Here is a 24,452-nt window from a genome sequence, read left to right on the forward strand (position 1 = left end):
AGATAACTTCAAAAAGACAGGCCAAGATGGAATGTGAAGGCCGTTGATGCAGGCGGGAAACACGTACGCATGCGCAATCCCAACGACTGGTACATCCTAGAACATTCCTCCATCAGTCCTCCAGCACATCAATTAAAACCCTCCCACATACACGCCCCCCCCTTCCCGTTTCATGGCAGCTGAAGCAGCAGCAAAGCAGAAGCTGACACCCAGGTTCTGCAACCATTTCTCATGTTTTAGCCCCCTAATCATCTTTGTTGCTCTTCTGTGCACTCATTCTTTGGTTGATTGTCCTAGGATTTATTCCCAGAATTAGGTTCCAAAATGAATGAATGCATAGACTCAAGAGAAAATATCTAAGAGAGCAATGCCAGGGGTGGGCTGCTGGGGTTCGTAGGAGTTCAGGAGAACCTCTAGCTAAGATTCTGTGCAGTTTGGAGATCCCCCAAATTCCACTCGTGGTTGGCTCTGCCCATCCCTCCGCTCCCAAGAGTCCCCACACAACCCATTTTGGATGTAGGCAAGTACAGGGCGTGCACGGAGACTTGGAGAGGGCAAAAAACTGGCCTACTGGAAGTTTGGGCCTCCAGAGGGCCTCCAGAGCCTGGGGAGGCCATTTTCACTCTCCTGGAGGCTCAAGGAAAGCTTCTGGAGCCTGGGGAGGGCAAAAATGCCCCTCCCTGCCATGGTGCAGGAGGCCAACTAGGCCATGCCCACAGTGGCCACGCCCATTCATCAACCGAGCAGAGAACCCCTTGCTAAAAATTTTGAAGCCCATCCCTGAGCAATGCTGATGGTTTTTCTCACAGAAGCAGTTATAGATGCACTCTTTATAGCACCATGCAGTAAATACATAGTAAAATAACACTAATAATAAGCAGGCATGCAAAAGACTGTGAATAGCTAGTAGATGATGGTGATGTAAAACATTATCTTTAGAGCTTGGGTGGTCCCCCAGTGTTACGTCCCTCTTTGGGGCCTCATATATTTATTTACTCTTTCAATATGCATGGCCACCCTTCTCAAATTTATGACTCTGGTCTTGTCTTTTTGTAGTTTTTGGGAACTTGTGCTTAGATAATTTCTCCAAAAGAATTTTATGATGAATAATTGCCTTTTCTAAATATTCCATGCAGATTAAAGCCACCAAGGTTGAGAAAAGCTACTATAAATCAATCCATCCAAGGTCTAATGGGGAATGGGGAGAGATACCGTAAAGCAGCACTTCACTGCTATGGTTCATCCATGTACTGTTTTATATTGAACTGTGCATTCATTAGTGGCTCAAAGCCTTTCCGATGTCTCTTGTGTTGTAAGAGAATAAGCAAAAGGATCAGCACAACTAAAACGATGAGAGCTCCCACAATAGTGGATCCTACCATCAGAGCCCAAGCCTGGGATTCTTTGGCAGATTCTGAAAAAGTAGAGAAATATTATGAGGTGTAACAACACTGTAGGTAAGAAGCACAACTCTTCAAAGATACATATTAAAAAAACCATGAAAAAATTAGGTACTTCACCATAGCTCTTCAAAATATATGTTTGCATTTAAAAACCAACATAAGAGATGCATCAAAGTGGAGAGGTAACCTAGATGAACTGAAATTGGGAGAAGCAGAGCCATTATGGATTTAATGTGGGGGAGTATGAAAACCAGGGTCACAAGTAGAGGTGGTATTTAGCTGGTTCTCTCCGGTTTGGGTGAACCGGTAGTGGTGGCTGCAGGAGGCTCTACCAACCTGCCCCGACATAATGTGCGACCTTCTGTGCATGTGCAGGAGGCAGTGCGCAAGCGCAGATGTGGCGCCAGAGGTGGGTTCCTACCGGTTCGGACCGGTTCAGCCGAGTAGGTAGTAACTCGGCCACCCACACCCCCGGAATAGTTCTATCGGTGTCGCCATCTGGTTTTTTGCTTTCATGCATGGGCAGAAGCATTTTTTTACCTATTGCACATGCAGGGGTAGGGCGCATCAAGCTCAAGCCCAAAGCACGTTCCTGAGTGAACCAGCAGTAAAAGAAGCTGGAACTCACCCCTACGTGGAGTATGCAAGTGAAGCAAACCGGTAGGGAAGTTCACCGCTGGTCAAAAGGGTTCCAATTCTCTTTTGGATTTAAAGCTTCTTCATGCTAACCTGGTGTCAACTAGTCTGTTACTTGCTGCCATGGACAAGGGGGGAGTGGTCAGTGGAGAATCTTTCGTTACAGCTTTGCAAAGCCCAACTACAGTCTGGGCTTTGCTCATCTCACCAAGGTCCTTTCTTCTAGCTATGGTATGCTGCAGCCCTCTGGTTGCCTAGCTACAAGGCGGTTGGGCTCTACAGATTCTTTCAATTTGCTGTTTCACGCTCTTTGCCTCAGATCTTGCCTGAAACTAGTTGCTTTCGATTCGTTCCTAGTAAAAGTACTTTTCTCTGAATCTATGGAGTCAAGGATTTTTCTTTCCTAGGAAATGGACAGAAGCAGCCCTGATGCCTGGCTCGAAAGGTTGCTGTGAGAATAGCTGCACCTTTAAAACCTGCATACTAATTCCATGGCATCAACCACGACAACCACGACAATTCAGAAAGAAAGAGTTCTGAAATTCACGGCGGGGAAAACTGATTAACATTACCTGGTAGATCAATGTCATAGCTATAGCCAAGTTGCTCAGCCATTAGAAACATGTCCTTATTGGTGACAGGGGGGAAGAAGGGCACCATGTTAAACATCTGGTTGTGACCAATGGGTGCCAGTTCCTGGGGCCAGGCACTGTCCAATGGATTGAACCGTTTCATCCACTCATCAAATATAGCATCAGTGAAAGAATGAAGGACCTGTAATTCCAATTAATATTCATCTTAAATTATAAATATGGCTATGCAAATATAATGAAAACAAATGACTACCCCTAACTACTTTCTGGCTATCCATGTTCACCATGTGTCCTTGTCCGTCATACTCATGAGCCACTCTGAAAGTTGTTGCAGAACAAAAATGATAGAATTATCCATTGCTATTCTCCGAAACATTCAACTAAACCATATACCTTCCAGGTGTCTGCAAACTGGTCCGTGCTGCAAGTTAAACCTCAGGGGTAAATATTTTTTTGTAGTTAGGGGGTCACAGGTTCATTGGGGGCAATATAACTACATAAAGTAGAAATAAGATTTTCAGGGCATTTTTTTCTCCCTGAGATGGAGGCGCAGGGACACCATGAAAGAATCTGTCAACATTTAAAATGCATTAAGTCCATCAGAAGCTTCACTCATCCATTTCCTTTAGGTTCCTGCTACAAATTGGTGGGGAAATTGCTCTCCTGGTGTCTGGAAATTTACTATAGAACTAAAACATCAGAGTTGGGTGAGAGTTCAGAAACAACATCTCAGCCAGTATCGTTCACCCCCTGCTGTAGGCTCTGCTCTAAGAACAATTTTGTACAAGCAAACAGACTTCAAGGAAGTTTTGGGCAAAAGAAACAAAGCTACGTATGAAAAACCTATCCACAAGTTTTTGACAAATTTAACACAGGCTCCCCAGTCAGACAAAAGTCTTCCTATAGCAACAGCATAAAATACCAGATATTTGGAATTCAGAATTCAAGAAAGAGGTCTAAATGCTTGCAAACAGAGGCGTCTGTTATTGTTTTTGTCGTTGTTTTTGGTGTGTACCAAGGACCTGTGGGTAGCCAGAAAGGACTGAGGCGGAGACAGGAATAAAGGCTAACAAGTTTATTCCCTCAAAGAACAATCTAACAGTTCAGAACCGGCTTAGAACAGGAAAACCGCCGCTGCTCGTTGGACAGCTCCCTATTTATACAGGAGCTGTCAAACGATCAGCCAATCAGGTGTCGAATTAGTTCCCGCTTAAACTCTTTGTTTTGGCGGCTGCGCAGAACATAACACCCCTCCCTCCTAAGTTCGCGCAAGCGTAGTCTTGCAAGTACGCGGGCCGCCGCCTGATTCGGCCGGATGCCCGGGGCCCTTCTGCCCTGCTTGAAGGCTCTGGTTGCTCGTCCTCGGCCGAGGACTCTGCGCCGGAGGATGGTGATTGCCCGGGTCGCCGAGGAAGAGCGCAGGAGGGTGCTGGCCCACCAGGTAAGTTGCCGCTTCGGTTTGGAACGCTGGCAGCCTGCTCGACGTCGGCCTCCTCGTCGCTGGGTTCCCCATCGCTGGTCGCCGCTGCTGGGCTCGTTGGGCTGGTCGGTGACTGCTGGCAAGGTTGCCCCGGTTGCCTGCTCCGTAACTGGTCGCAGTGACGTTTCCACGTTCTGCCGTCGAGGAGCCTGACCCTGTAGGAGCAGGGCCCGGTCTGATCAGTTACTTTGCCCGGTAGCCACAAGGGATGCCCCCCATAATTGCGGGCATACACTGCTTCCCCCTGGGCGAAGGATCTCGTCCCTCCCTGAGAATCCAAAGGCTTTGGGGTGGAGTATGCAGGGTGCAACCAGTCAAGGGTCGTTCGCAGCCGCCGGCCCATAAGGAGCTCGGCTGGGCTGGTGTTGGATTCTGGAGATGGCGTGGAGCGGTGAGCCAGCAAGAAAGCATCAATGCGTTCTTGCCAGGGCAGGTGATCCATTTTGGAAAGGGCCTCTTTGACGGACCGCACAGCGCGCTCCGCCAAGCCATTACTAGAGGGGTGAAATGGAGACGTCAGGGCATGCCGGATGCCCTGGGAAGCTAGGAAGGCCTCAAACTTGGCAGCAGTCAGTTGTGGTCCGTTATCGGACACCAATACGTCGGGTAGCCCATGGGTGGCAAAGACGTGTCGGAGGGTGGCATAAGCGCGTCCGCCGTAGTGGAGGACATGTGGATGGCCTCGACCCACTTCGAGAAGGCATCCACGACAATCAAGAGCATGCGGCCCTGAATAGGGCCCGCAAAATCAATGTGTATTCGCGACCAGGGAGAGGATGGTGGCTCCCATGTCCGGGGCTCGGCTTTGGGAGGTAACGCTTGGGCGCCCTGGCATTTTGGGCACCCGGCAACATGGGCAGCTATGTCTTGGTCCAATTTGGGCCACCAGACATAACTTCTGCCCAGGGCTTTCATTCGGACAATGCCGGGGTGTGCTAGGTGAAGCTGTTTCAGGACGGTAGTCCTCAGTGAGGCCGGCACCACGACGCGGTGGCCCCACAGTAAACAGCCGCGCTGAACGGAGAGTTCCGGCAGCCGTGATTTGAAGGGGAGGAAAATAGGATCTAAGGGGTCCTTGGGCCACCCTCGCCTAACCCAATCTAGTGCCCGGGATATTACCTGATCCCTTGCGGACAACCGGGCGATGTCGGCGGCAGAAATTGGAAGGTTGAGGTCGTCAATGAGGAAGACGGGGGCGGCAGCAACAGGGTCTTCAGGAGCGTCCGGCAAAGGGCAACGGCTGAGGGCATCGGCGTGAGCGATCTGTTTCCCCGGTCGGTGCAGGAGCAGATAGTCGTAGGAGGCGAGGAACACGGACCAACGTGTCATTCGGGGAGACAGCACCTGCGGGGCAGGGCGGTCGCCGGCGAGCAACCCCAGCAAAGGCTTGTGATCAGTGACAATTTGGAAGGGGCGGCCGTACAAATAATGGTGGAAACGCCGCACCCCGGCCACAATAGCGAGGGCCTCTTTATCAATTTGTGCATAGTTGTGCTCAGAAGCGGAGAGAGTGCGGGAAAAATAGGCAACCGGCACCTCTGCTCCACTAGGTAACTGGTGGGAGAGAACGGCGCCCACCCCGTAGGGTGAAGCGTCGCAGGCGAGCACTAAAGGCAAGTGCTCGCTGTATTGGACGAGAACGTCGTTGGAGATTAGGAGATTTTTAACAGCTATGAATGCGGAAGCCTCCCGCCAACCCCAGGCCCAGGCAACCCCCGAGTCTAGGAGACGGTGGAGCGGCTCCGCGACAGAGGCTTTATGCGGCAAGAAGACCGCATAGAAATTGAGTAGGCCTAAAAAGGCCTGTAATTCAGCTCTATTAGTAGGTGCAGGGGCCTCAAGGATGGCTTTGGTCTTGGCTGCAGTGGGGTGGATGCCACTGCCATCAATGAGGAACCCTAGGAACTCTATCTGGGACACCGCAACCTGGCATTTGTCTCTCTTAACCTTCAGGCCCACTTTTTGGAATTTTTGGAGAACCATGCGCAAACGGGCCATGAGTTCATCCATGGAGGTGGCTGACACAAGGACGTCGTCAAAATAGGGGACGACGCCTTGGAGTCCATGGAGCAACCGCTCCATCAAGCTCTGGAAAAGTCCAGGGGCGATGCTCACCCCAAACTGCAATCTGCGGCAACGGAATGCGCCCCGGTGCGTGATGATTGTCTGTGCCTCAGCCGCTTCGTCGTCCACGACCAGTTGTTGATACGCCTGTGCAAGGTCGAGTTTTGCAAAAATTGATCCCTCGCCCAGAGTGTGTAGGAGGTGCTGGACCACTGGCACTGGGTACGCATTTGAAGGCAGGGCACGGTTGATCGAGCAGCGGTAGTCTGCGCAGATCCTCACGCTGCCGTCCGGCTTAATTGGCAGCACGATGGGTGTTTCCCATCGTGCATGATCCACTGGTTCGAGGACGCCCTGAGCTACGAGTTTGTCCAGCTCGGCGTCCACCTTCGGCTTGAGTGCAATTGGAACTCGGCGTGGCTTCATTCGCACAGGTTGCACTGATGGGTCGAGGTTGAAAGAAACAGGCGTTCCTGTGTATTTGCCTAAGGTGCCATCGAAGACAGCTGGGAATTCGTTGACCAAGCAGTCGAGTGCAGTTGCACCGAGGTGGTGGATTCCGCTGACTTGCAGACCTAGGGACTGGAACCAGTCGAGACCTAGAAGGCTGGGCAGTCGTCCCTCGACTATGATGAGGGGTAGCCGGCCGTCAAACCCCTTGAACTGCACTCTGACTTTCCGGGTGCCAATTACTGGAATCAGGTTGCCCTGATAGTCCCTTAATGTTAATTGACAGTCTTGTAATTGGCGTTTGGACAGCTGAGGCAAGAGACGTTTGATTGTGCTCCAAGACACTATGGACGTTGCGGAACTGGTGTCGAGCTCCATCTCGCAGGGCTTCCCTTCTATTGTCACAGCTAGTTGGATCTTCTTTTGCAGAAGGTGGCAAGAGAGGTCTTGATTAGAGTTGCGGAGGATTGCATGGCAGTCCATTCTAGCTTTCTTGGTTCGATATGGCCGAGGTCGCTCGGTTTGGGACTCTGGAGAGGACATGGGCTGCGCTGCCCGGCACACCCGAGCGATGTGGCCCTTTCGTCCACACCGCTGGCAGAGGGCTTGTCTGAATCTGCACTCAGCTCTTTCGTGATTGCCTCCGCAACCACTACATGCAGATTTAGAGTTGCCCATCCGCCGATGCCAGCTCTTTCTGTTCGCCTCCTCAAGGCGGTTAATGTCCTCATCCTGGGTTTCCGCATCGGAATCTTCACTTTCTGCGTCTGGTGAACCAGCCACAGTGTTAAAAGCGTTGGCAGCCTGCATGGAGGTGGCAGACCGGGCCTTCGCGATGGTAGCTAGGGAAGCCTCAGCCATCTCGGACGCCCGAACTTCATCAAGGGCGGTTTGAAACGAAAGATCTGTTTTTGTCAGTAACCGCTTTTGAAGCTTGAGGTCTCGGAGGCCACACACTAGGCGGTCGAGAAGGGCTTCATCGAGATCTCGGAACTCACAGTGCAGGGCGGCCGAGCGTAGTGCAGCAACATAGGCGCTGACGGACTCCCCCTCCGCTTGGCTCCGCTGATGAAAGGCGTGCCTGCGGGCTATCTTGGACGGCGATGGGGCATAATGGCTTGTCAGCTTCGCCAGCAGCACGGGCCAGGGGACGGCCTTAATAGGTTCCGGAGCTGTAAGAGCCCTGGCAGTATGAAAAACATCTTTGCCACAGACGGACAGGAAAAATGCGCATTTCCGCTCGTCCGTCAGCTCGGTGAGGTCGTGTGCAACCAAAAAACACTCGAACCGAGCCGTGTAAGACTCCCATGTCTCAGAGCCATAGTTGAATGGCGTGAAATTCAACGTGGCCATTCCCGTCAGAGCCACGACGTCTCGTCGCGGTGAGATTAAGCGCGGTTCTAGTGACTTCAGCAGTAAGTGACTTCAGCTTCTCACACCTCAGTTTGGCAATCCCACCTTCGTCGCCAGTGGTGTGTACCAAGGACCTGTGGGTAGCCAGAAAGGACTGAGGCGGAGACAGGAATAAAGGCTAACAAGTTTATTCCCTCAAAGAACAATCTAACAGTTCAGAACCGGCTTAGAACAGGAAAACCGCCGCTGCTCGTTGGACAGCTCCCTATTTATACAGGAGCTGTCAAACGATCAGCCAATCAGGTGTCGAATTAGTTCCCGCTTAAACTCTTTGTTTTGGCGGCTGCGCAGAACATAACAGTTTTGTCCTCATGTCCTTTGTCATCTCTCTATGTAAAGCAAGATTATCTTAGAACTGTAATGGCGAACCTATGGCACGCGTGGCAGAAGTGGCATACAGAGCCATCTCTCTGGGCACGCGAGCGATCGCCCATTGCTCTTCTGGTTTCTGGCACACGCATGTGCACCAGCCACCTGGTCTTCCGGTTTCTGGCACGCATGTATGTGCAAAGAGCAGCTGGCAAGTGCACACGTGCATGCCGGAAACCAGAAAATCATCTTCCAGGTGTGTACATGCACACCGGGTGGCTGCATGCGCGCTCCCGTTTTAGCACTCAGGGCCAAAAAAGTTCACCAACACTGCCCTAGAACAAATCTTTGGAAGGCTCTCCATTTGAAGCAAAGAATATTGGCTTTTTCTTCAAGACTCTTTATTACACTCGGGTCTCAGAGGATGCTTTGCTTTAGACACCAAACCGCTATTTCAAACCTGATGAGAAGGAATCTTGGCACTCTTATTGAAATTTACTAAGAGTGAATGTTCAAGTCCTTCCTCTTTTGGTTACTTGTACTAATAGTCGCAGGGATCAAACTTTAATTTAACCAGCAGAGGGAGCCCACATAAAATCAAAAGTAGCACCTTTTTGACTAACAGGTTTTATTAAACAGTTTAATTTTCCATATGCTGCAGCTTCATGCTTTTTAATAGTATTGGTTGATTGGGGAAAAAATCTATCAGATCCCCCCCTCTGATTTTTTCCCCCATCATAGACTGACACAACTGTTCTCCTACGTCTTTAGCCCCCAGAATCCAAAGGCCTGTTGTGAAGTACTGAAAAAGACAACCGTTTCAGTGTGTCCATATACTAACTTTGCAGAATACTATTTTCTTTTCAGCTGTTTTTAATAATGTGACAAGTAATGGATGCTCTTGGCTTCAGAACAGCACAACATAATAAATATCACCTTTTAAAATAACAATGAACCAGATTTTACTATCTCATTATAAGGCATTCTGTCTATTGCAAGAAACCGGAATATTCCTAACACTGATTAAATCTAGGGCAGGATTTGGAAAATCATTTCAATTTTCATCTCCCCGATATGATTCACTCTTGGCTCCTAATCTATCAAATGGGGGGGATTAAGGGTTTCTCAAATGTTTGAAACACACTTTTAATCCACTAGATCTGTGAGGAACATACATGAGATAAGTAATGGGGGGAGAATAATTTTTAATTTTTCTTTCTTATACCTTTTCTCTACCATTGCGAACTAATTGTAACTGACTGTAACTAATTTGGGATAACTGATAACCTGATTGTAAACTTCCGAGCGCTTCAGACCTCAGCAGAGAATATATGAAATATAACAATATTTCAACAACAGCCACAAGAACAACATGGTGAAGAAAAGTGAAAATTAATAGTTTGAGTAGTTTGCAAGATAAATTAAATGACTGATTTGCTTCCCAATAAATTTTAAATAAAACCCAAAACATGCACTGTATATGATCTATTTAAATTACGTTTCCATATGTTGATATACAACATGTAAATTCTGTTCTGTGTCCCATTAATGTATGCTCAAACAGTGTACAGTAAAATAATGTCAAGAGAAGAGCTGTTTTTGTGTTGCTCATGAAATACTCATTTTGAAAAAGACTTAATAGTTTATCATACTATTGCAACTGATCTCTTAACATTTTTACCATATTCACAGCTCCCTGCTTAGTGCTATTCCAAGCTAAAAGCATAGTAGTTTGAGTTTGAGTTTGAGTTTATTAGTATTTATAGGCCGCCCTTTTCCCTAAGGGGACTCAGGGTGGCTTACATAAAATAAGGAAGGGAGGGTACAGACAATAGACACAAACAATACATAGAAGTAAAATAGTAAGCAACATTCATTCATCATTCGGGTGGGGACAAATTATCTTTATCCCCAGGCCTGACGGGCTAGCCAGGTCTTAAGGGCTGTGCGGAAGGTCTGGACGGTGGTGAGGGTACGAATCTCCACGGGGAGATCGTTCCAAAGGGTCGGAGCTACTACTGAAAAGGCTCTCCTCCGTGTAGTTGCCAGTCGGCACTGACTGGCAGATGGAACTCGGAGGAGGCCTAATCTATGCGATCTAATTGGTTGCAGGGAGGTAATTGGCAGGAGGCGGTCTCTCAAGTACACAGATCCACTACCATGGAGGGCTTTATGAGTGACAAGTAGCACCTTGAAGCGCACCCGGAGATCAACAGGTAGCCAGCGCAGCTCGCGGAGGATAGGTGTTATGTGGGCGAACCGAGGTGCACCCACAATCACTCGCGCGGCCGCGTTCTGGACTAGCTGAAGTCGCCGGATGCTCAATAGTACTCAATAGATGTCAGATATACTAATCAGTAGAAAATATTATTACCATTATGGGCATAAATCCATTTCCTCCTGGACATGGGGAAAAGTTCTTATTTAGTCATATTTAATTCTAAAAGCTTATGGAAATCAAAAGCAGAAGAATATACCACAAAAATAGGATCATTTGCCGCAGAATGGGGGAAAGAACTCGTTCCATTCAAAACAGAGTGAATCAAGTTATGGAGACTGATGATTGGTGGCTCGAGGTTTCCATCTGGTTCAGCAAAACCTTCCAATGCATTCCTGTGGAAAAGGCAAATGAAGCGGCATGGGCACCTAACATCAAAAATGTCATCAGAAAACCACAACAAAAAATGTTCTTCCTGCTTCAATTCAAAAAGCTCAGACTGCCCAAGGAACTGCTGATTTAGTTCTACAAAGGAATTACTGAGTCTGTCATCTGCACCTCAACAACTTGTCTGGCTTGGCAGTGCAACCAAACAAGGCAGACATAGATTTCAACGGATGGTTAGGACTGCAGAGAAAACAATTACAACTGGCCTGCCTTCCATTAAGGACCTGTACACTGCATGAGCCAGAAAGAGGGTTGAGGAAATATCTACTGACCCCTCCCATCCTGGACATAAATGGTTTCAACTTCTTCCCCCAAGACAACGCTATAGGGCATTGCATGCTAAAAGAACTAAATCCAAAGACAGTTTCCCCCCCCCATACCGCCACTCTGATAAACAATTAATTCCCACAACACTGTCTATGCCCTGAAATGTCAAACCATTTACCCTGTTTCCCAGAATATAAGACCTCACCAGAGAATAAGACCAATCGGGCTTTTCAGTGCATGCGCTAAAATAAGCTCTTCCCCCAAAATAAGCCCTTCCTGAAAATATTGCAACACAGCAGCAGCCATGAGGTGACCGTGCTCACCGCCTCCTGAACCTCAAAAATAATAAGACCTCCCCAAAAATAAGGCCAAGAGGTTAATTCAGGGGTCAAAAGAAAATAAGACCCTGTCTTATTTTTGGGGAAACAAGGTGGGATGACTGTATTACTATTATCCTTCTCAGTCTTCCTGTTAGGTGGGTTTCTGCTGGTTCAGCCCAGATTGGGCGAACCAGTAGTGGTGGCAGTGGGAGGCTCCGCCCACCCGCCTGGATGATTCTGCACATGCGCAGAAGCGTCACGTCAGCGAACCGGTAGTAAAAAAAAAATAGAAACCCACCACTGAGCAAAACCCCTTCTGAAATTCAAAGAACTCACCTGAAACTGAATCTAGAATTCCAAAAGAAAGGAGGATTATCAAATTCCTGAAGAGAGAGACACTTCTGAATGTCCTCCGAGGTTGGCAGCTTATCACCAGCTTTGCTAAAAGGGTGCCTCTGTAGAGGCCCCTCATTGCTCCCATTACACAGCTTGACCAGACGGTTATAATCATTCAAACTAAGGTTCAAAATAAGACAGATAGCAATAATTAGATCTGTTTGATAAATTTGGTTAGTAATGTCTGACCAATTTTGTTTCACTGACCTGCACAGTGGAAAAGAATTAAACCTTTAATTAGTTACCCAAACAATTAATAGCAGAAATGATTTTTTTTTTAAAGTTAATGGAATTTTGACAATCTATACTGTACGATATTTGGTAATAATCATTCTACACCAATTTGGCACTTTCTATGTAGTGGATTAAAATTATCGTCATCCTCAATAAGCACAGATAACAGCTCTAGTATGCAGCTTAAGGGTGATGAAAGCCAAAATACAAAACACAACCAAGGTCAGGTTTACAACTAAGATTGTTTACAGGATAACAACAGGCACCCTAGGTAAAACTGGAAGATACTATCGTGTAGAACAGGACTTCTGAAACTATTTGTTCATATGACCCCTTCTCGTTTCTAAAAATTATACACTACTCCAAAAGGGATTTTGTTTGTGTTATATTTATTAATATTTACTGGCTTAATGCATTAAAATTGTATGTTTGTATGTTTTCTTATTGAATCATATAACAATATGAAAAATAACAATATTAAACTGATTAAAGGTAAAGATTCCCCTCACACATATGTACTAGTCATTCCCAACTCTAGAGGACAGTGCTCACCTCCGTTTCAAAGCTGAAGAGCCAGCACTATCCGAAGTCTCCGTGGTCATGTAGCTGGCATGACTAAATGCCGAAGGCACATGGAACGCTGTTATCTTCCCACCAAAGGTGGTTCCTATTTTTCTACTTGCATTTTTACATGCTTTTGGACAGCTAGGTTGGCAAAAGCTGGGACCCGTAACGGGAACTCACTTCGTTACATGGCACTAGGGATTCGAACCGCCGAACTGCTGCCCTCTCTGATCGACAAGCTCAGCGTCTTAGCCACTGAGCCACTGCGTCCCTGAGATATATACGTATTAGTATCCAAGAAAAAGTCGATTTAAAAAGCTGTAAATGTTCTTAACAAATGAGAATGTTGATAAATCGTAAAGTGTAGGCAGTATAACTGGAGACATGCTAACAAGGTTTGTTTGCAGAGTTACTGATTTGCTGATCAGCGTCTTAGCCACTGATTCACACATCCCTATAAATAAACTGATTAGATATTAAAACAAAATATTTTTATGAAAATACCTATCTTTTTTAACAAATAAAAATAATGATAATAGTGATATTGTTTTACATTTTTGAAAATACCTTAAACATTTGACAAATAAATCTGATTTTGCAAATCCTCAAGGAGGACTTGAGGGAGCCCCAGGGGGGTCCTTTGGCCATTCTTTAAGAAGCACTTCTTTAAAATGTCAGTTTTACAAATTCTGAGGTAAAACAAATTGTAATGTTACTCTTAAAATGGCTAAAGTGCAGCGGGGGGGGGGGGAAACCAGAGAATTGACATTAACTGAACACGAGGTATTTGGGCCTTAACAATATTAACTTTAATCCTGTTAAAGTTTTGGCATCAGTAGCTTGGAGGCCCTGAGCAAAAGCAACCCATGGAGAAGGAATGGCTTTCTTTCACATAATTTAGTGAAAATAATTGTGCATTAGAGGAAGAGAGGGGAATTAGACAAGACATGACCATAGAGTTTATTAACATAACATGGTTTAATGGTTTTAAGCTTTTGGGAGGCTTATATAATATTTGGAAAGTATCTTGTAGGGAGTTCTTTTGCCCATTCACAAAATGGCTGTCGTGGGAAACATAACCTAAGGTAAGGCTGATCTTTCTTCCTTTCAACTCATCCCAATTTATCCGAGATCAACTTACTGAACTCTTGCCATGTTTCTTACTTTCTAAGAAACCCCATGGAAGCTTATTTGGGGTCCAGAATCATCCTCGCATGTACAGATGATATTTTGATTCAAGCATAAGCAGCAAGAAAGATGTTCCTTGGCACCTCAGTGTGGCGCCAGCTAAAGTTGTGCCTGAACCAAGGATGTGTCAAGTAGGCTTTTGTTACATAATCACAATGTCAACTCGCAAAGCATCCATGAAGACAACTCCAATACTTAATCAAGTGGAAGGGATACCCCTTATCAGAGGCATCTTAGGTAAAGAGTAGGAACATCCAGGCCGACCACCTTATAGCAAAATTCCATGCAGAAAACCCCAAAACACTGGGGGGGGGGGTGTCACAGCCCTAAATTCTATACCTGTACTCAAATTGTTTTTCTTTGCACAGGTCATCTTCAGGAAGTGAGGGGAGCCGAATGTCAACTCACAAAGCATCCATGGCCTGCTTTAGAATTGCTATGGAGGGGAACTGACGGAGCAGCATGGCAGCCACAACCAGAAGCACATTCTACATATATCTTTCTCAAGGCTGTCTCCCAGGTTACCTGCAACAGCAAGAGGGGTGTGATTTCTACAGCCCACAAAAGTGCTCCATTGGTGAATGTGATTTATGACACACCTGGGGAAGAGTGGGAAACAGGTCATAATTGGGCCATGAATTACGTGGGGCCAGAGTTGGCTTCTCTTGGGTACGTGCCAACTTGTTGCTCCTAATAAATAACTGGATTCTGTTGAATCTTGGCTTGAGGCTCATGATTTAATTATGGCTTCCGTCAGAACTCTGACACACATTTTGTCAGTCACAGCCTTGGATATTGTCTCCTTTCCTCTTGTGTTACTTCACCAGGCTACCTTCACTGAAGTACCATGAAGTTTAGGATTGTTTAGTAAAATGAAAAATTATCATAGTTTTAAAAATATTGAGGGTTTCTTAAGAAGCATATTTAACAGTATTTAAATTAGATCTCTGTATTGATTAAATACTTGAAAGATAGATAATTAACCACAGTGGCAATGGGAAATTAGAATGGACAGGTTGAACATCAATGTTTCACTGGTCTCAAAATGTTTGTTACCTATTGCAAACTATCTCCCATTCTGAAAATCTTGAATTACGACTTATTAGGTTCGGCTCATCTGGCCTTGATGCTCCAAAAAGTTGATCCGTGCACACATCACATTCATTTTTGCCTGTAGCAAAATTCCAGAATGGCAATGCAAAGGACTCATTGCCACTCAGTCGCTAAAGAACGTGGGCGTGGAGAAGAGATGGAGAAAAGAATTCAATCATATGTTTATATTGGTTTTGGAAATGATACATCATTAACATTTTCTTTGCAATATCTCTTGACTTTGTTCATGAAAATTATAAATTCCATTAATAAGATCCATGCCATTTCATTTGCCAGCTGACACACACCTACTTTTTTTTAAAGGCAGGATTCATGAATTATTCTGATTAGCTACTGAAGAGCAATAGAATGGTTAATCAAAATAGCACAAAGTGCTTTAAAATAAGTTTATATTCCCTATTTTCTTTTTCTGGTCTGCTCTCATTAACAAACCCCATCATCCAATCAATATTGCAGCAACAACAAAATAAGCAGCACAGATGCATTTCAATATAGCTTTGCTTGGAGTATTAGTATTTGAAAGATGACTGTGACAACAAAATTAGATAGATTCTTCTTAGTGCTAATACATTGCTCTTCTACCTGCAAGCTATAAAAGGAATTGTAGTAGTCTGTCCAGAATATCTGGCGACATTATGCATTCTCAGGGTGTTTATTTTTCTTAGAATTATACTTCTTTATTAGGAAAAGGATTGTAAGATACAGAGAGCCCTGGGGAAATGTATGCATGTTTTTACTAACATCAGTTAGTAACAGTCTATTTCAAAAATATGTTCACCAAGAAGGTGGTTTGAAAAATGGACACTTTATGGTTTGGGAATAAGAAGACAGACTGTTACATATTTTATTGGTTCATGTCTATCTATCCAAACATGGAATGAACAAATTAAAAAAGCTATAAAATACACACCTGTTTAAAAAATAGCTATGTAGAAGGAAAATGTACACTTCTTGGTTTATCACAGATAGGCCCTATAAATATTCATTCTTGTAAATCTTACGGTATGGTAGAATAGTATTAGTGATTTACAATTAATATATGCTAATTTCTAGTGTAACCCACAAAAATCTCCCTCCCTCCTCCAGCCCTCCCTTCTATATTGTTTCTTCCTTCCTTTATTTCTTCCTTCTTCCCAATTTCTTCCTCCCTGTTTCTTCCTTCCTTCCTCCTTATAACTCTCTCCCCCTCCATTCCTTCCCTTCTTTCCTGTTCTATACTTCCTTCCTTCCATTTCTCTCTCCTTCCTTCCCTCTCTCTTTCCTCCCTTCCTCCCTCTCTTCTGCCTTCCCTCTCTCCCTCCAGCTTCCTCCTTCCCTCCCTCCCTCTTCCCCCTTCATTTTTCAACAAGCAGGTAAGTGGGGCAAGAGAGTGCAGTGCATGGGTTTGGGGCTCCCAGGGATAGCACTAGAAAATGACGACCACATAATAGTGGGGCAGAAAGAGCAGCAGCAGTAGCACAGCAATGCTGAAGGAGCCACAATTTCCCCAAATTTCATTCCCTCAGTAATAATGGTTCCCAACATTCTGTAAACGAGCCCACATGGTGGCACAGTGGTTAGAATGCAGAATTGCAGGCTAATTCTGCCCGCTGACAGGAGTTTGATCCTCACAGGCTCAAGGTTGACTCAACCTTCCACCCTGTCATAAAATAAGTACCCAAATAGTTAGAGTCAAGATGTTGACCCTGTAATCCGGTCAGAGAGGGCCATATGAAGCGGTATATGAGTCTAAGTGCTATTGCTATGTGAGACACCTTCCTTGTTTGAAAAGGTTTTATCCTATGATGCACAATTTCGCCCAGTTAAAGGTTGCAAACATGAGAGTTTAGTAGTATACGGCTCACATAATTATACAGTTTTCTGGCCAGTTATCATAATAATGATGTTCTGTTTTGATCCCACCAACTTATCATTTCTCTGCCTCCACTTTGCTTGACCTTGGCTCTGGTAGAAGATGCAGTGAGCCATAGTTTTCATTTCTCATATTGAGAATCTTTCCCTTCCTGGAGCATTATTGGAGGCCAGGAGATGCCCTAGTTGCTTCTTTCAGATACATGATAAAAACAGTGATGACAACTTACCTGCAGGTCTCTTTCTAAGAGTAGTAAATGATACCTATGCCAGGTAACAAAAGCAGGGCCTTGATGGGAGAAATCTATCGCTCTAAAGGGACGGCCTGGTCCTGAAAACAGAGAGAAACAAAAATTACAGTTAAAAAGACACTCTAAAAGGTAGGTTAGAACTACAAAGTCAGATTAAATCTATAATCTTCTGGTCCTTTCTATCATTCCCTCTTCTGCTCTTTCTCTCTCCAATTTTTTGTGCCCTGGTTTTTCTTTGTCTTATAAATCTACATAATTTAAGTGCACAACCTCTAATCCCTAAAGCCTGCCTGTACACTTCCCACAGCATTTTTCACAAATTAAAATTAATTTTTGTGGGTTAAGATTTGACAAAAAGTTTGCCAAGATAAGGAAATTAATGGGGAAAAATAGATGGGGATTTTCTCTAAACCATCTATTTTCTGACATAGCCACATCATTTTTTTTCTTCACTTGCACAAATTACCCTGACGTATTTGTGTAATTGAAGTGTGACTATCCTGTGCATCTGTAACTGGCCAGGAAGGAAATGGCCAAGAGGAGCAAAGTACAGGGCTACAATTTAGTGATTATCCTCTTTCTAATGAAAACTGGAATCATAGATTTCCATTCCTTTGGAATCATCACAGTTCTTCCATCAATTGTCTGCACAGTTCTGGTACTCCAGAAATAACCCTTTAATTACTTATACTGGCCAATGTAAAAATGTACTGCAGCCCAATGCTCACATCTCAACAACTTGAGTGCAGCAAGAGTATTCTAAAGAGGAACAAAGCCTGCTTTGTAGAAGCAACTGATAAAGCACACTGATTTTTGTTAACCAGTTATGGAATGAGGCCTCCACAGTCTCCAAATTATTTCAGTCCAAGGCAGGAAATTTCAGTCCAAGGCACTAAAGAAAGGAGATTTGGAAGATCTGGTTGATGGATTCAACTTGGAAGATCACAATAGTGCAAGAAAACACACCACCAAGGAAGGGACAAATCATATTTGTCATTTTTTAAAAACCAGCTCCATTCCTCTGCGCCTTTGGTTCCAGCTTAATTTAAAGAAATCAGCATGTGGGAAAATCTTCAGTTTCCGTTCTCTGTGGATCAAGTTGCTGTTAAATTATGGCTAGGTCATCATACTCATAACTTCTGATCTGTTGGATTCTGCCATCAGTCTGAGGGACCGTGAATTAAGAACCCTGTTTAAAAATTAAGAACCCTATTAAATGTTTGAGGGCCCCTGACCTACAATATATTTTTTACTACTTAACCTTCCACCAAACTAGAAAGCACCAACCTAAGAGAGTATCTCTGACTGAATAATAATGAAGCCACACATAGTAATTATAAATGCTGCAGTTTGTGACTTGTGGCTCATTTCTACTGGGACCAAGCAGGCTCGACCAATGGTGGGTTGCAATCATATAGTCACGGTGGACAGTAGCCTTGGCAAGATTGAGGGCATCTAAAAACTGCTCTCGCTCTTCATTTGTCAAAGAGTGGATGTTCTTCCGGACAACTGGAGGCTTCTTTTCATCACAATTGGACCCTGTCCAGCCAAATTTGCACTCGCCACAGTTATAGCCAGCAAAATATCCTAAAGAAAAAGACAGCATCATTTATATTACTGCTGGATACGAATAAAAATGTCAAGAAAAGAACATAAATGTCAAACAGACGTGATTACAACATGTCTCTACAAAAGTTAGATGCTGCCCTGTGGGAACAAGCCAAGCTCATGTTATAGTTGTTAAATTAAGTCTTTTGGACTTGATACACTTTCTAAGAACACAATTCACCTTGGGACATAGTTAGTAGACCTGGGCTCTTTAGGAACTGAGCTCTTGTATTCTATGTGACTTAAAAATAATAAAACAATCAAATTCTGGACATTTTTTAAAAAAACAGAAAAGTACCATATTTTTCGGAGTATAAGACACACTGGAGTATAAGACCCACCAAGATTTTGAAGAGGCAAATTAAAAAAGTTTTTGCACCTCCCGAAAACGTTTTTCATTTTTTCATATATATATATTTTTAAAAAGGGCATGGATAGCCTTTAGGAGGCTAATAGAGTGCTGCTGGAAGCTCGGGGGAGGGCAAAAATGAGAAAAAATGGCCTGTTTTTCGCTCATTTCTGCCCTCCCCAGCTCCCAGGAGCACTTTGGAAGCCTCCTAAAGGCTATGCACAGCCATTTTTGGTGAAGGGGTCGGGGTTTCAGGCAGCCAAAAATGCTGTATTCAGTGTATAAGATGCACCCAGATTTTCACCCTCTTTTTTGAGGAAAAAGATGCGTCTTATACTCCGAAAAATAAGGTATGTAATCCACAAAAATTGAATTTATTTAAAAGAAAGAAAAAATGTTTCTACTGTGTTTTACAGCAGCAAGTTTCTGTGTGCTAGGCAAAGATGTACCGGTAATGTTGCAGAAGATAACGGGACTTAGATGTTTCAGGATCAAGGAGAAGTAGTTTTATTTGGCAGCCAAAGGTTCAGAATAATTTAGCCAAGATAGCCATTTGAAAATCTGAACAGTGTTCTGAAGGAAATATGCATTGTTATACTTTGTCAAAAGCAGCACAACACAGAAATACCATTTCTGATCGGTTACCCTGAGGAAAAAAGCCTTATAAGCAGATACTATCTTGCTTCCCCTTTTGTCTGGGCCGCAGGTCATAATGGCTAAGTGGCTTTGTAAAAACTTAAGCTGAACTCTGCGGTTTTGGCATTCACGCTTCCTGTTCTTCCGCAAGCTTCAAACTCCATCTTTTATTTTATAATAACAACATGAAAGGGGCCCCGAGAGGCTATCCAGCCTGACCTCATATGTTCACTCTTAATGTCCAAATTTCACTTTACGCCCTACTTTAGTAAGTCTTCATCTTAACCACTGTACTATTTCTGTAATGCTGATAAGGGAAAGTATATTAAAGTTCTTGATGGGGGGGGAAAGAAGGAGAAAATGCATATTTGCATGTTGATGCTTTAATCTTCTAACTATAAATCCTGTAACTATAAATTTAATTTAACTTGTGTGGGTAGCAAAGGTGATTTTCAGCCAGTTCTGACCAGTTCTGGAGAACCGGTAGCGGAAATTTGGAGTAGTTCAGAGAACCGGCAAATACCACCTCTGACTGGCCCCCATCTATTCGCTGCCTCTCGAGTCCCAGCTGATCGGCTGAGTCTTCTTTTGTAGCCTTACATAGAACAGAGCTGGAAAGCAGGTTAGTGGGATGGGGGGGGATGGGAATTTTACAGTATCCTTCCCCTGGAGTGGGGTGGAAATGGAGATTTTGCAGTATCCTTCCCCCAGGAGTGGGGAGGGAATGGGGATTTTGCAGTATTGTTCCCCATCCACACCCACCAAGCCACACCCACAGAACTGGTAGTAAAAAAAAAAAATTGAATCCCACCATTGATGGGTAGATGTATATAAATAAACCCACACACACACAAGTATCTATATAGGATTCTACTCACAGAAAGGAAAGTGATTGGCCATTGCTTTTCAGAAGGCAGAAACAAGGGAATTGTCCAAAGAAATATATGGGAACCTACAGTCCAGATTAAATATTTTGCTAGCGATTGCCAGTTTTTGAGTCCAGGCAGGGTTTCTTAAGCCTTCTTAGATTCAAGCCAGGAGGAGCATAGAACAGAAGCATCTTAAATGTGGTCTATATTCCCATTATCTTGAAAGGTTGCTGCTCAAAACCTCAGAATTCCCAGCATGGGGTGGTCTGACCTTGTTTACATATAATTATTAGTTTTTCTGCCATTAGCTATGTTGGCAAATTGGTCATAAAGATACAGTAAAGAGTAATAGAAATGTTTAGTAAAATACTATTACACTGGTGGCCTTTCCAATGTTTTTCTGATGAAAACCTTCAGGAAATCTATTTTCAGAAAAAGAAATAGCCCTAGGAAGAAGAATTCCATTAGCCCTTCACAGCCTGCATGCATGGGAGCTTACTGCATTCAGAAAAGATGTATTATGGAATTAGCTGTCTCACAGCAATAATGACTGATAATTGCTTGTAATTGCACCCATGACCTCTATTCTAAACCATTCAACGTACTACAATACATTCAAACAATAAACATTTACAAGAAGTACGCTAGCTGAAGAAAACAAGAATAGGTCAGACTTTCTGATTCAATTATCCCCGGTTCACAAAATGGAAGACTTAAGTAATATAAGGCCCACCATGTACAATAATGCAGTTCAAGACTGCCACATACACACAGTCTTTAGCATGGAATTGATGGCAATTAGAATTGTAAGCATATAAAACTACTGTGCTCATGTTTGCTCATGACTGCAATTATAGAAAAGTTAAGTCTACTCTGGATTTCTGCAACCTGTGGCACATTAAACTCAAGAGTCTTACTGCCGTAACTTCGATAATCTACAACTTCAAGCTTGAATCAAAAGACAAAATAGACCCCTTACTGGGACGCTATGTTTGACTGCTAAGCCACAAGTTGGCTTGATAAAACAAGGGAGGGCAAAATATGTTCTCCAAATAGTGTTGGATTGATATTCCCATAATCCTTCAAGATTAGCCACAATGAGTGATAGTGTTGGAGTCAAACAATATTTTGGAGGAAGATGTATGCTGCTTCTAAATGGGGGAAAAATGTTCCTATGTTGAAAGAAAGACACCAGGAAAACACCAGGATGACGAGGAAAACACCTCTGCCCCTCCTTTGCCCCTCCTTGTGCGAGGCCTACTCTGTATGAGGCCTCATGGAAGGGAAGGGAAGAGGGAGCAGACATAAACCGCCAAGAGATGGCAGGTAATGAAAGAACAAATCAAAAATTGCATGATTACATGAATGCAAAATTTTAAAGAAACATTTGCAGTGGACCAATGGGAAGAATAAGAGGGTGGGGGAAGATAGTAACATTTATCCCAGTTATAATTTATGGGAAAATTGGTATAACATATTTTACAGATGAAACATAAATCTGTCAAGAAAACATAGAAGACATATAACCATAAATGTTGGAAATGCTGCAACAAAGACCCTATCTCAATCATAAGGTAGTTATATTTTTTTTAAAAAAAAAACCTGAAACAATAGAAAGAAATATATCAAAATATTCCAAAACTTCTTAAAAATGAATTTGGAACTGAAACTCTTAAATATTTTAATTGGATATAATTCCAGAAAGCATTAATGAAACATTTCATAATTTAGTGATGGTTGTATGGATGGATGTATGGAGGATGTATGTATGTATGTATGTATGTATGTATGTATGTAAAGGTAAAGATTTCCCTCGCATATATGTGCTAGTTGTTCCTGACTCTAGGGGGCAGTGCTCATCTCTGTTTCAAAGCCGAAGAGCCAGCGCTGGCCAAAGACATCTCCATGGTCATGTGGCTGGCATGATTAAAACGGCGAAGGTGCACGGAACGCTGTTACCTTCCCACCAAAGGTTGTTCCTATTTTTCTACTTGCATTTTTACATGCTTTCTAACTTCTAGGTTGGCAGATGCTGGGACAAGTAATGGGAGCTCACTCTGTTACGCGGCACTAGGGATTCGAACCGCTGAACTGCCAACTTTTCTGATCGACAAGCTCAGAGTCTTAGCCACTGAGCCACCGTGTTCCATAGATAGATAGATAGATAGATAGATAGATAGATAGATAGATAGATAGATGGATGGATGGATGGATGGATGGATGGATGGATGGATGGATGGATGGATGGATGGACGGACGGACGGACGCAAAAACAAACTCTGGCACATTGGCACAAACATTAATCACTTGAGTGTATCACTTAAGGATTTCAAAATTTGTGACTGTATTGTAATTTTTAATGTGACAAAAGAGGGGAAATGTGAAAATACCTAGCTAGAAAGTAATCCCATGAACATTAAATATAAATGAAATAATTTTCCATTTCTGTCACTAATTCTCCTTGGAGTATGCCTCCTAATATCTCACTCAAGGTGATGTCCTCCCCCCTTGCAAAATATACACTTCTCATAGACACAAAATTGTCTAAAAGGAAAAAAAAACTCTCAAATGTCGTCCAATGAACATGCCTATTCAGGAATGATCACATTATTAAATAGACAATGCAAGATATTTTCATGATATGCCTTGCTAGCATTCTCAGAACACGAACAGACAAAAAATAACAATAATGATACCCAAGCAAAGCTTATCAGAGATATTCAGCATACTCAAAGCATGTGGTTTTACCTCCATGGGCTTCAAAACTGATAAGCAGCATCAAGTCAAGAGGACATTAAGAATTTAAGATCCTCTGTTAGGAATCTTGTCACAGTGAGAAGCCTAGCAATACTCCAGAGGTATCACAACTACAATTCTAAAATCCCCTGCTAGCAGCAAAGCTTTAATCATAAAACATCTGGAGAGCTTCCCCTGTTTTTCTCACCTGTACACTGGCAGGTTCTGTTGAAGAACTTCAAGGGCCATTGTTCCCGATCATCCACGTTATGGAGTGTGTAGGGCCCACTCCAGGGCCTTCTGTCTACCTGGACCTCCTGGCAGGTGCCCCTGCCTTGCTGTGAACCGCACACATTGTTCGGGTTCGACCCCAAAGCCGGGCAGCACTCCTTGGATTGCAGCTTTTCTACAGTCATACATACCCGTGGAAATTGGGCCTTTGTCTCTGGAAGCCCAACAAAGCTCAGATATGCAAAGAGCATCAGGCAAAGCAACCTTTCATCTCGCAGCAGGAATGCCATCAAGATCTACTTTCCAGAGCCTGCAAAACTCTACTGCTCAGCTTATGGTTCTGAATGCAGGATAGGTGAAGAGATTGTCATTAGCTGTTTCCAGCTATTGAGCAAGCCCCATTTGAACTGACCCAAGAAACATTTTTTTTTCTCTTCTCACCGCAACTAGTTTAACCTCCGGGGGGTCTTTGCTTAATCCAAGTTTCCCAGGATTGAATGTGATTAATAGGCAAGCAATTTAGCTCTTTGTTGTTTGCCAAGGGGCCATAAGTTAAGGTTTTATACGTGGGGGTCAGCAAGCCCTAATTAGAAGGATTAGCTTTTGAAAGCCCTTATGATCTGCACATGACATTATGAGCAAAAAGAAAGCCCTGGGATGCTGGAGGAGAATCTTTGATTTCCACACAACTTCATCTTTTCTTCCGCTCAGGGATTTGTGAGACTGTAGCCTCCGTTGTCACGCTGTGGCCTGAGGAGCGCAAGTTTCTTTGAGGCTTTTGTAATGGGTTGGAAAATCTAGACCTCCGCAGCATTTATAGTTTGAA

At 43.9% G+C, this 24,452-nt stretch overlaps 1 protein-coding gene across 1 annotated transcript; it reads right to left on the reverse strand.

Annotated features, from left to right (window-relative positions):
• Positions 1-213: 213 nt before the first annotated feature.
• On the reverse strand, positions 214-23,916 carry DCT (dopachrome tautomerase). Its single transcript, XM_014055901.2, has 8 exons — positions 23,604-23,916; positions 18,485-18,784; positions 17,177-17,277; positions 15,039-15,205; positions 11,937-12,116; positions 10,826-10,961; positions 2,612-2,813; positions 214-1,414 (listed from the first exon to the last, which is right to left on the reverse strand). The coding sequence occupies exons 1-8, from the start codon at positions 23,914-23,916 to the stop codon at positions 1,233-1,235; spliced, it is 1,581 nt and encodes a 526-aa protein (XP_013911376.2). The 3' UTR covers positions 214-1,232.
• Between the last annotated feature and the right edge of the window lie 536 nt (positions 23,917-24,452).

This window comes from Thamnophis sirtalis, unplaced genomic scaffold (assembly GCF_051295495.1).
Source record: "Thamnophis sirtalis isolate CommonGarterSnake01/CBP01778 unplaced genomic scaffold, rThaSir2_p1.2 scaffold_12, whole genome shotgun sequence".
Taxonomy (NCBI): domain Eukaryota; kingdom Metazoa; phylum Chordata; class Lepidosauria; order Squamata; family Natricidae; genus Thamnophis; species Thamnophis sirtalis.